At 36.5% G+C, this 13,615-nt stretch overlaps 1 protein-coding gene across 1 annotated transcript in view; it reads right to left on the bottom strand.

Annotated features, from left to right (window-relative positions):
* GMDS (GDP-mannose 4,6-dehydratase) overlaps nucleotides 1-13,615 on the bottom strand; it is a gene marked incomplete at its 5' end in the record, with an annotated part of 421,709 nt that overhangs the window by 223,859 nt on the left and 184,235 nt on the right. The window contains one exon of the mRNA XM_080610674.1: nucleotides 8,882-9,009. Within this exon, the coding sequence (XP_080466800.1) occupies nucleotides 8,882-9,009 (128 nt within the window). The remainder of the gene's footprint in view (nucleotides 1-8,881; nucleotides 9,010-13,615) is intronic.

Genomic DNA, 13,615 nt, shown 5'->3' on the forward strand with positions numbered 1-13,615 from the left:
TTGTTAGGTCAAGGCTTCATCCGAAAACACCTACAGCTAAAATTCAAGTATTTCTGCTAAAACTAAAAGTGGCATATTAAGTGCACCCTGTGGGTTTAGGGAATGTTTCCCACTCAAACAAACAAAAAAAAAGGTATTTTTTCTCCATATCCAGATCAGGAAAGAACAGTCACTCTGCTGATAACCAGTCTTAATAATACGCAGAATATTAACAGCTAGAGTACAACAAAAGTGAGCCCTGACATTTTAATTTATGCTATGAAATATTTCTTCTTTCAGTGGAATGACCTGAAATTGTTGGAGGGCTAAAAACTTTGGCTCTGGGAATGCACTGCCCATGATGTTTTACTGGCTTCGTTTCAAATTAAAACAATTACTGTATAGTGAGGATGTTACCACACAGACATAACAACGCTATTAACTATTTTTGACTTCCAGTGTAAATTGAACCATTATGGGGTTTTAAAAATGTCCTCATTAAATTTTAATGATCTGTTTTAAGGGATTTTTCCCCCTTATTAAAATTAAAACCTACTATGCTATACAGCTTTCTCAGAATGTGGTGCATTACTTTAGGATTCAAATAAATCTGTAAATCATAGATCAGTTAATAAAGAGAAACTATCTGGGTTATTACAGGTGGGGCTGGTAGCAGTACCTGTTATTAATGTTGCCTAGCATTTACCAATAAAAGACGCTTCTTCCTGTTCTTTAAAATGCTGCCAAATACCATCTGACTGGATAAAAAATTTCTGAGTTCAAAGGTAGACACACCTGGTTGTGGGGTTTTGGTTTTTGTTGGGGTTTATTTGTTTGGGGGGTTTCTTGTCCTTCTCTTTTTTGTCCCCCCAACTCATGACAGGAAAAAGAGCAAGGAAAGGAAAAAGAAAAGTCAACTGAAGGGACACAGATGATTAAAAAATATGTTTAATTTGTATTAACTTCCCCATAAACCTCAACTTTTTTTCCATAAACTCAGGGTTTCCTTGTTGTACAGTAAGTGCAATTTGAAATTTTGCATATAGAGGGCTAAAGAATGTTTATGAGATTTCCATCAGATTTGCCCCAAACTTGCACAATTCATAAACTTTGTGTGGAAAATTAATTGGAAAATTAATTAATTGAAAAAAAAATAAATAATTGTGGTTACATATGCTCTAGAGGCTTGTGGAATCTTTGCTGCTAAATCTGGTGACAATCCACTTTATGGTGAACACACTCCATCCCATGATGAGGCAGTGGTTGCCCTCCAGGCACAGCTGCAGCCTGCAGCAGGATGTCTGGTGTACTTGCTCCCTGGCAATCCCATCTACCTCGTGAGAGTCACCTCTTTCCCACAGTCTCATCTGAAGTCGTCATAAGTTAAAACCACCATGAGATCAACTGGAAGGTGGAACAGACCTTTTTAAAAAAAGTCTGTGTTTTTTTTCACCCTGTGTGGGGTCACAGTGGTGTTACATTGCCACCTGCTAATGAGTAAACACTGTACTGCAGCATGCACTGGCATAGACTGCAATAATGGTATATCCATTGCATTATACTGTCTTTCTGCTGGCATCCAATCTTATCTCAAGTATAAGGATAGCTCCTATACATGGACTGTCACCATCATACTTGTTTTTCCACACATTGCCAGACAGAGCAGAAAAATAAAATCATAGGAACATAGCATGCACATAAAGTTACTTCCGAAAAGTGCCTTAATTTGGTAGTCCACAAAAAGAAAGTGCTGCAAAAGCTGAATTTGTCAGGACTCTTGTAGTTGTATTATTTGAAGAGATACTGCATTCAAGCTACAATGGCATAATAGGTCAGTCTCAGAAATATGACAACAATACATAATTTATCAATCTGGAAAACTTATACTTGAAAAAAAGCCTTAGTCTAACCTTTCCATCATTCCAATTGAATTGTAAGACCACCGCTGTAACAAGACCACTTAGAAAACCACCGGGGTGGCCTTGATAATAATACACATATCATTGTTGAGGCACAGGAAACTAAACCAGATGATTTTGCCGAGGGAAGCAGTTTTTTGGCTTTGTAAAGCCTAAAAACACTAATAGGTCAAACACGAAAGTGGTGAAAAAGAAAGCTAAAGGAAAATTTATGTAAATAAGAAAAAATCTTTTTACAATTATATTCCCTCACATAAAAATGGCTACAAAAAATAAACAGGGGGAAATGGTGCTGTAGTTCTGAAATAGATCAGGATAGTTTTCCTGAAAGGGAAAGATCTAGCAGCAGCCCTTACAGTAGGTACTGCTGCTGGAAATCAATACCATATGATGTGCATTAGAAGGAACACCTACATATTGTAAATAAACTCCTTTCTTTCCTCATTTTTATGCTTTGAGTATGGAGACCATTCATGTCCATTGTAATAAACTACTTTCTTGTTCAATCTTTTACTAGCACTCATACCAAACTGAAAGAGAAAACAACACATGCGTGCACCTCTTAAAATATGTGAAATTGAAAACAATTTCAAAAAAACCATCCATGCATAAACAGAAACATGCATACATTCAAATTAACATAGAAACACATATATACACATGGTATGAGTACACACGCAAACGTGTATAAAGCATGTTTGAATTTTCTCACTTATACTGTAGCTATTTAGAATCACATTATTTATGGACTCAAGCATTTCAAACACCATGAAAGAGTTGTTTTGTTTTGTTTTTCTTTAATGCAGACACCATCTTCATGAGTAGAATTAAGATGATAGTATGTTACTCTGCTGGGAATTGCAACTATTTCTAATAGTCAAGAAGTCTAATCTAAACTATACACACTGAAAGAAAAGTATTATAAACTCCTTTATTGTGTGTGCAGCCTTATTTACCAAAATGTAAGCTTTTATTTGGCATTAAAAAGTAAAACTTTTACTTTCACAGTTGTTCAAAACCATGTTCTCTCTTCGTTAAGTTAAGGTTTGCCCCTAGTTTCAAAATCTGAAAGATGGTATTTGAGAATTATACCTACTTTTTGCTGGCATCAAGTCATGCTCTAACTGAAAATAAAACATAATTATTTAAATATCAAGTTTTTCTCTGCTTCCATGGGACAATGGAGAAGAAATGAGGAGAGTTTCACCATATGCTTACTGTTTATGACAGTTCATTTTGGTACTGCACAGAAATAATCTTCAAGAAAATGTTCAGAATCTTCAATCCAAAGTTCTTAACTAGAACCATACAGTTAAAAGAGTGGTTTCTGATGCAAGAAGTCAGGTGGGATCACAGGTGCCTTACTGAGCCCAGTGTGATTGATGGAGTCTACCTGGACAGCAATAAAGAGTGAGAAATGCCAGTGGGGTCACAGGATCCTATTTTGAGCCTGCATGAGAGACATGCCAGGGAGACGCCTGTTTTGTGGCCTGTGATGCCCTCTACCACCTCCTATCAAGCCTTGAACTCTTCTGTAGGTTAGAACATTTCAGCTGAGGTGCAATGCATGCGAAGAATTTACTGAAATAACATCATCTTTAGTCAACTCTGGTAGTCCACTTATCTATGTCTTTCCCCTATAGACTCAACCAGAAAGAAGAAAATAATCTTTACTTCTTCCTGGACCTGCTGTTCCAGCAGTCTTGTGTCAATCTATTGCAAATGCCAGTGCCTGTGGGTCAGTACTGGATGCAATTCACAGAACAATTTTGCATCTTTCATTTGAGTCTAGTTACTTGCTCTGTGGCCACTTACATTTGCTGTACCGTATCCTGAGAACTGGATCATTATTTGCATAGATGATTGACTATACTACCATAGTCAAATGTGACTTCCTCTATCCTGGACACATTATACCTCCACATGTCCTAAATATTTATATGAGGAAATCAAAGAATATTCCTCTATCGGTAAGCCTGTACTTTCTTTGGGAAGATGTTGCTTTCTCAAAAAGCATTTCAGCATGAGGCTTAGTTCTATATCTTATAAAAAGGACAACAGATTTTTAAACTATTAGAAGGAAACTAAGGTGGAATTGTCATTGTCTCTGACACAGGTCATTCTAGAAAAGATACTGCTCCAGCAAGTACCTGTCAAGGGCTTTATGAACGTTCAGTAGCTGTTCCAAAGGAGCACAGTCCAACAAACTTTTCTCCTAACGGTTCATACAAGCCCTGCTGCTCTCACAGTTACTTCACCTAGATGGCAGCAATAAGATAATCAGTTCAGTGGATTATCACATGAATCAGAGTAGATTTGATATAAGTTTATGATTGATTTGCCTTAATAGAGTCATTAATTTTCCCAGCTCAAGCAAGCTGATGGAATGGAAAAGTTCTCATTCGGAAATACACAAAACATACTTGAGTACCTGGATGGCTCAAAAATCTCTACACTCATACTCAAAGAAGTCCAGCATTGAGGACTTAAAATTGTATCTTAATTTTTATTAGAAGTGATTACCATTGAGCATAGAAACTAAGCAGGAAGAAGATAAAAAGAGTTTTCACTTCAGTCCACAACAAAAGATAATCCTTATTTAAAAGCATGCCTTTAAGTTCACAAGCCAATTTCATAATTATATGAGGTATTGCTAGTTACAAAGACGGATAAAACTGACTTTGCTTTTATAAGCAACAATCCTCAACAAAGGAAAACTTTCACAAGGAGCTGCTGCACTGATGAAAAGATGTGTCAGAAAAAATTTCATGTCTTATCAGACTAAGGTAAAACTTATCTCAAAAGACAACATATTCTCAACACTCCAGGAAAACAAAAAATGGAACTAGAAATGCCTTGGCCAACAGTCTTGCTGGCTGAATCAATTTCTTATGCACAAGAGGAAAGTAAAAGTTTAAATAATGCTTTTTGGCAAGAGTTTTTATATTTAAACATGCACACAAACATATGACAAGGGATTTCCCACAACAGAAATGGTAGCAGCTGTCTCTAAGGGTGAGACTCTACCTATTAGAGTAGTGAAGAGAAAAATCATGAATAAAAGACCCACTGATGCTGAATGGACATTTAAATGCAGACTGCATCACTACAGATTAGATTTTACTATCTCAATTTCAACAACCACAAAAGGATTAAAGACAATAAAAATGACTGTGCATTTTCTTGTGTATTTTAATTACAAAGTAAAGTACATGCCATCATCAGTAGCAATTTTTAAAAAAAAAAGTAAGATGGAAAGTCCTTCTTGAAGCAGTTTCTTAATGTGCTTGGTTGGACTGTACAATAACTTACTATATTACTTATTTATAAACTGTTCTTTTTAGCTTTTTTTTTAACATTATTTAAATACAAATTAATGGAAGCTGATTGCCATACGTTTAGAGTATCAAATGGCCCCTGATTTCACCATGAATTTCTGTACATACTTATTTTTCAGCATTTGTCTAGACCTGTAATTAATAGGAGTCAGTTATGAACCAATTATGAGTCCTCTGTAATTATTGCCTGAAATACTGCTGGATTTCTATTGAAGGCAAAAGAAAATATTTTTGATCTGTACAAATACTTAAAGACTATAACAACTGTTACCTTTGACTTGTTTTTTTTTACTTTTATAAGATATACATTGACAGGTTTTTCCAAAGCATTCATCAGTGCATTCATTTCTGCTCTCCACACAACACTGAGGTGTGTGCAGTCCAAGTGCAGAAGGCAACCTGAGCAGCAGCATGTGATAAAGAGGAAAGTAAAAGAAAGGAAGAAAAAATTGCAGCTGAACTTGTTCTTTTCCCAGAGCCACTTTGCAACACGACTATGCTCTATTTGTTGGCTTTCCCTTTATATCTTTACATGTAAATGTGTCTATTATGTCCCCAAGAACAATACTTCGAGGTTTCTGATGCAGGTATATGTCTTCATGACTTCATTTACAGTACTTAGCATCTAGGAAATTAAAAACCACCAACCAACCAGTAGTTGATGTGATTTTTTTTAATGGACCAGGTCAAATGTTTCCTGGTATCTATATTTATTTGAATTAAGACTCTTGGGTGAGTGTCTGAGGAAATTTGTATGATGCCTTGTGTTTTATAAATGACATAGAAATGAGTCAGGCTGTTAAAGCTTGCTATTGTATTAATACTTGAAAATACCTAGCGGACGGTTTACTAGAACTTTCTGCAACAAACAAAACGTATGAGTTACCCTCACAAACCAAAATAGCACACAGAAGATTCATATATCAATAGCGTTGATATATTATTTTTCCACTTCCAACTCAGCAGCATTGATCATCATCTCTAATCATCTTCCCGTGAGACTTGTGCTCAATCACAGTAAGGTAAAACTGAAGAAAGGACGAATGAGAGGCAGCAGCAATTACTGCAAAAATGCTAAGAGCTACTTATTTTAGGATGAAATAATAATCCCTCGCCCCCCATTTTTGATGCCTACTTACTTATTTTTATTTTGTTGTCTTCAAACGCTGAAAGAAAACATTCCTAGTGAGTTAGACTTCCTAGTCTTCATTCACTAGCACAATGCCACTGTTCCTGCAGGTGGCAGTTCAAGTCCCAGCTCAAAAATCTAATTGAACACGTATTCCAACTATTTTCCTCTGCTACAAATCTATGTTTAAACATCATGTATACTGTGATTAAATCCCAAAAGTCCTGACTTCTGCTTTTGCTTTGTAACCACTATATGTTCTCTACTCCAATACATACAGGATACAGTCTTTCCACAAAGTCAATGGGAGTTCGGTCGTCAACTTTCATGAGATCAGGAATTGACCCATAACGTTTTATAAAACAACAAAAAGGAATGTATTTATGGTCTTATTATTATCCCTAATAAGGAAACAAGGAGAAAGAAAACACAGTACGTGGTCTCGTCTACATGCACATGTGTTACTTGTATTAATATCAATGGGATTTAAAAGTGCATATGGAGAGGATAAGCTATATCCCTACGTGTTCAGCCATATGCTTAAGGAAGCTCCCCAAATGCTTGTAAATATGATCATGCTTTCTAACATAGTATGTATTTATTTGAACAATGTTAAATCTCTAAGCCCTACTTTCCAGTCCATTAAAGCCTCAAATAATTGTTTATTTCCAGCTTAAAGTTACTCTCTTTTTTACCCATTAAAATGCTGCCTGTAACCACATTTCCACAACATTCAGGGAATTAGAGAATTGATAATAACTTTCCCATTATCTGAAGGGGTACCTCTCCAGGAAGAGAAATACTCAAGATGAACTATATTTTAGCAAGGAATTCTTTCCAGAAGATTTTGGTACAGGCCCAAATTGTGTAGTTGAAAGGTCTGGAATGCTACTTACACAACAAATGTGTTTGTGCTGTAGACCTTGGACAACTAAATTCCTTCTGGAGGCCAAAGGCCTTGAAAGCTAGTCATTATTCTGGATAGACTTGTTCTCATTTCCTTTTTGCTTTTAAAGGTCTGAACATAGGACAAGCGCCTGACCCACTAGGCACAAGAACATTATTCTGGATTACCCTTACAGAAGAAGACATCAGAATTCATCCCATGATTCGTGATTTGGTGCAAGTTGTCTTGGAATGAGACAGCCAAAGCATTTATGAAATATCCAATGCCTGTTAGCAAATTACGCTCATTATCTTCCTGCAACCGATCAGTTTATTTGCCTTATCTTCTACTTCCTTTCAGTTGAGACTTGGTAGCTGCCTTTATGAATACTCTTGACTATAGTTTTATCCATTAAAAAGATGATTTGGATGTTTTACTGCATTAAATGCTTCAACCAATGTTATAGCCACAAATATAAACCAATATTCATGGAGGCATAGTCATGACATTCATGGTGCCCATATCACATTACATACAAATGCAGCACAGAACCAAAAGCCAACTTTATTGTAGCCAGCTGCCAAAACTCACCTTCTTCGCTTACTTGATGGAACTCTTTTGATGCCAAGGCAATATGGCTGTTTACCCTATTTTAATATAATCCAGAGCGAAAGTTTACATTCTGGTACTACAATTTTGTTTTCTTGCTGTTTCTTTTTGACTGTAAACAACACTTGAAGGCTCAGCTTTTATTTTGCCTTTTAAATCTCAATTTACAATAAAAATTCCAAATCGGACTTTCCCTAATGAAATACTTGCTTTGTAATACAGAAAAACAAAACAAGCAGTCATCATCTTTTTAAACTACATCAATGACTGCTGAAGCCAAATCCGGTTTCCCAGCAAGGAATTATTAAAAGACAGAAATAGTCCAATGACCACAGGAAATCTTTAAGCACCAAAATGGGGACAAAAGTCTCCTGGGGAAAAGACAATATTTCCTACATGGTCATTCATGTCTCCTTGTAATACAATACAGGGGTATTGTTTATTTGTCCACTTAAGTAGATGCATAGAATAAAATTAGAAACAAATCCTGAGTACAAAAAACATTTCAAACACTAGATGCAGGCACATGTGTTGCAGTACCTGCTGTCACAACTATGTTGTGATGCTTTTTTGTAATGTATAACCAGCTAGACCTGTGATCATTAATATACACATCATTCTTGCCTTGTTATAATAAAGGCCACCAACCTCCAGCAGGATCTTTGACTTCAGGTCATACTGCAACTTGCTGCAATCTTAATACTGGTCATAAAATTTGTCAAAACAATAGAAGAAAAACTCTAAAATAGATTCACTTTATTAGTCAGCCACCTCCTCCAAGGAATTCAGTTCAAGGAATGTAAACCCAAAGGTTTGTTTTTCTGTTCAGGTCATGCCTGGGGTAGACTGCTGTGTTACTAAATTCTCTAGTCTGAAATCAAGAGCAAGAAAACTTAACAGGCCTCAATAACCAAAATCATGTTGAGATAGCCCTCTGTGGACCATGACCTGATGTTACAGCAACAAGCATTATCCCCACCACGAAGATAGTTCAGAAAAAGGCACATGGTCCACAGCTTACCTCAACGTAGTCCCTGGCATGGCCCCAGTCTCTCTTAGCGTCCAGATTGCCCAGGCTGAAACAATCCAGCTGTCCAAGGTGAATTTTTGCTACCGATCGGCTAATTTTTCGAGTAACAAAGTTAGCCCCTGGAATAGAAATAAAAGGTAGTATCAGCATAGTCACAATGGCAGATAACCAGACAGAAAAAATGCCTTGTATAGCTCAGCTTATGGTACTTTCAGTCTTCATTCACTCTTCTTACATCACCTAGACGCATGCCATCTTTTATCATTTGAGTAGGCTAAGAAGCTTCCAGTGCAAGTGTCACATTAGCTGCATTCTCACAGCAAACATCTTTCTTTGTGGGACTTCTTAAGCATTCCTAATTTGCTGCCTCAGTATTCAGTCCAGGCATAAAGCCAAAGAAAATCATTTGGAATGTCAGTTCTTAAACACAAAATGCAAAAGGTTACATAAAGAAGACAGGCATCTTAGACCACCCTCAAGTTTTTTGTTGCTAATTCTTTTTCCTTTTTTTCCTTTTTTTTTTTTTTTTTTTTTTTTTTTTTTAGGAATTCATGTATCAAAATAAATAAGTTTATTAACAAAAAATTTTGAGCCTATATATTCTCCAAAGGACTGTAATGGTTAAATTCATTTCACTTTTTAGTTAGTTGGGATTCTTTGTCCCCCAGGTTCAGTGAGATCATGAAAATGTAATTTCAACTTCATCAGTTGAAGGCCACACATTATTTTATCGTATTTCTGTATTTTGTTCACTGCATTGCTGCAGCAATTTTGTTTACCCATTTCTTCTCCCTGGAGAGTTGCTTTAAATAATGCTTTTTTTCTAGTTATTTTCATATCTTGATTTTTAGATTATGATGGCTATGATTCTAAAATATGCTCAACAGTCTCCTCAAAAGCAGAGGGATTTGAATTTAGACCATGATTCCAGGCTAAACAAGCCTAATGGCATTCGCCCACTAATGGGCCACAAAAAATTAAAATTTCATGCCTTTTAAATAGCTAAAAAAAAATAATAAATAAATAAATTATTGACTGGTGGCAGATGATACCTCATCCAAATGGAAAGCAGGACAGTTAGTGAAAACAACTGCAGTTGTAAAATGCGCTTAGCAAGTTTCAAAATTCCTAAGTAATGCAGCTTGTAAATTCAATGCATGTATGTAGTCTTTTCATTATGGAACTCTGCTTTTGGGATATGCATCTAATTTTTCTCAGTTTCCTGTCAAACTAATGATAAGCTGCTGAAAAATTATTAAATAATATGAAGTGTCTTTTTTTTAGAGTACTATTTTTTCCTGTAAAGTCAATAGCAGCACAGCATCTTTTAGTATCATCTGACTTTGCCAAAAGTAAAAAAAAAACCAACCAACAGATTTCACCTATAAGATCCATGTGGAATGAAGCAATGAAATAATTCAGACCTTATCACAGGATTAACATACAATTTTAACTTTCTATCAGCTGCTGAGCTAATTGGAATTCCAGTTATTAGCCATTTAAAATACATCCATAGTATGTGCTTGTTTTTAAAGTATGAAAATCATGATTTCTGTATTTCCTGAAAGAGTGTAGATATGTAAAGGAAGCTTACACAAGAGTGTGATTTGCAAAATTTCAGAAACAAAATATATTGGGGAATCTTTTTTTATAGCAATATTCCTCAAAAATTGAACAAATGAGTCTGCAGGATGAAAGCCCAAGCCTTTCTTTCAGACTGCACCCTGCATACTCAACAGGAGAGTTATGATTATAGAATCATAGAATAGTTAGGGTTGGAAAGGACGAAGATAAACCAGCACAAACCCCAGGACTGACGCCGTGACTCTGCTATTGCAGTTTCTGAAAGCAAAGTACTGTGGTTCCCCTGGTCCTGTCTGGATGGGGTTGCAGAGGGAGTGGAGTTCTGGCTTAACAGAAACCAGTGACAGAGTCTCTTCGGCTTAGTCAGACTGGCACTTCTCCAAAGTTTGTTTTCATTTCTTGTGTTATCAAAGCGCTTTGAGTTCTTTATACAGATTATTACTAATTAATTAAAAATAGATTCAAACCATTACAGAAACTTATTAGGAATACCTCTGAAACTTCCTAATCTTCTGCACTCAAATAATTTCAGTTAGCATTATTATGCAGTAAATAATAGCTGAAGGAGAAGCTTTGTTTTCTAGGATAAAGTATACGGCTTTATGTTCCACACTGCAACTGATAATAAGCAAAACTGGCCACTTTCAACACTACATTCCCATTTGCATTAAAAGCAGTGAGAGTTCTAGCCGTCATCTGCAGTTTCGCTGTCAACCTTCACGATGAATGAACATCACCTTTCATTTTGGAGTAACCATTTTCTTAGCATAAAAAGAAGAAAAAGCTATTAGGTTCTGTGTGAGAGAGAAAGAACATTTATGCTATCCACTTAACTTGAAATGTGTGAAAGATACTACAGAAGAAAAAGCAGATTTGTCTAGCACAACACAGCATATTCTCATAACTGCAATCTTCTTGCAGAGTCACTGATAACTGGAGAGAAATGATCTTCAAAGATCTTCTCCAAGCAAAATCCAAATATTCCTCAAAAGGATGAATTGAAGAATTAGAGAGCATAACAGTGAAAACCAAAAACCTTTATTTTCCAGAAATATTCCACTAAGGGTTCAACAACATTATACCAATCCTCTTCTCGGAAATGCCTCAGCATTAAAGTGGTGGAAGAAAACCCTGCTACTGTTCATCCTGAAAAATGTGATTCGAATTTTTTTTTTCATGTAACCAAGGACTGAATGGCACATTTTAAAAGCATTTAAATAATATGGTTCATAAATAATGCTAGAATACTGATTCTCTTCAAATACAGTATCTTAAAATATCCCATTATGCTATACGTTTGATCCATGTCAGCATTTCTATTATAACGCCCTGTCCTAGGGGTTTGCAATTAGGCTATAAAATCTTGCTTTGGTGTGAAACTTGGCAGACATAATGTCTCTTTCCTCAGGAATGATTCTATCTAAAAGGCCTACGCATAGTGCTACAGATACCCTTATATAACTGAATACAAAGTACCTTTTGAAACACAGAACTGGGTAGCTTCCTTCTTCCTCAGCAGGTATTGAGGACTTACTAATGTTGAACTTGCAAGAGCATTTTCCTCATAGAGTAGCCAGTTAGTGCCAGCAAGAGTAAAACAGAGCTGGTGTGTTAACCGCTTCGACTTTCATGTTGATTTTCATCAGATCAGGATGATGCAACAGCTAAAATGCCATCAGCTACCAGAGCTGACCAAGACCTACCTTATTATGCTACTAATATTAATAATTCACATGGAAATGTGTTGGTGGTAGCAAGAGAAACTAGCTTAGATTGGTGGAGAAGAGAGATGTTGAGTCCCACGCTTGTCGCCTGCCTTTGTACCGTTTCCATGGTTTAGACAGGCTTTGCAAAACACACCTCACTGCTCACACCTAGTACAAATGAACATGTAGTGTTCAAAACTCTATTAAATGTGTGATGTATTTGTTACTTATTCAAACACTTTTTCAAAATGTGTGATGATGGCACTGTTCTGGAGCTCACTATCCTACAGCAATCAATAGAAGAGTTATTCCTGCTCCCTCTATAGGGCCAAGCATGCTGGGCTAACAGCTTTGCATAGTTATCTATATAGCAAATACATCCAAATCATGATGGGCCACGTTATGCTCTGGTTTGCATTGCTACTGACAGCGCTGGTATTGCTGTACAGCAACAGCAGAGATCTGGCCAGATGTTGCAAAGGATGCTTTGGTGTGTCCACACATTTCAGCAGTTCCATACAGCCTTGTTTCAGCAGTGCCTGACAAGTTTTTACATTTTAAAAGAGGCCTTAAACATGAGTTTTCATTATATTAATAGCTCATTCAGGAAGCCTGTGCATTAGCTTAGATTTGTTTTCAAAACCCAAGCCCTCCCTCTGAGATCATTAGCATTCCAATAGGAACGATAAGGTCTGATTTACAAACCCGATTTATCCTAGATAGGATTTTAAGCAAGGATTCCTCATCAAGAAGACCTAATCTGTAAAACATATAACTTGTCAGCAAACCACTATAGGAACAATACTACAGTGAAAAGAAATAGCAGAGGTATAATGCAATAGCTTCAGCTCTCCAGCCCAGGCCTGTTGCCTGCTGCACTGTCTGGCTCAGGGTGGAAAATAGCTTACACAGCTCATCCCTCCAAGAGGGACACTGCCAATATCTGGCAAAGATACAGTTTTGAAAGCTGGACACATCTCTCAATAGCACATATTTAAAACTATTGCTTTAGGAAGCATGCTCTTAATGCACCTATAGTTTGAAAGCTAGATGCCCTGAGACAAAAAAATCCAGGTCTCCTCATAGGTACCCCAGTCTTTTATCAGCACTGAGATTTCACCCTTTATGCATCATTAGAAAACTGGCTGTTTGAAGTAAGTGCTATCTCTAGAATCTGCGGTGTGTAAGAGACAGCCAAATGGATGAAGCAGCTTTAAAAGGCACTGGTATGGTAACTATTTTCAAGAACTCTCATTTTCCAAGCTCTCAAGGCTACATACAAAACTCAACAGATGACAAAACTGTGGTCTTAGGAAGTCTGCTATCCCTGTATAACACTAGTTGTTTCATGCATAAGAAAATCCATCATTAATCCTAGTCATATCATGGAGTAACAATCAGTCTGACAGCATTTAATGGTAATACTTACGCATCA

This window comes from Psittacula echo, assembly GCF_963264785.1.
Source record: "Psittacula echo genome assembly, chromosome: 2".
Lineage (NCBI taxonomy): Eukaryota > Metazoa > Chordata > Aves > Psittaciformes > Psittacidae > Psittacula > Psittacula echo.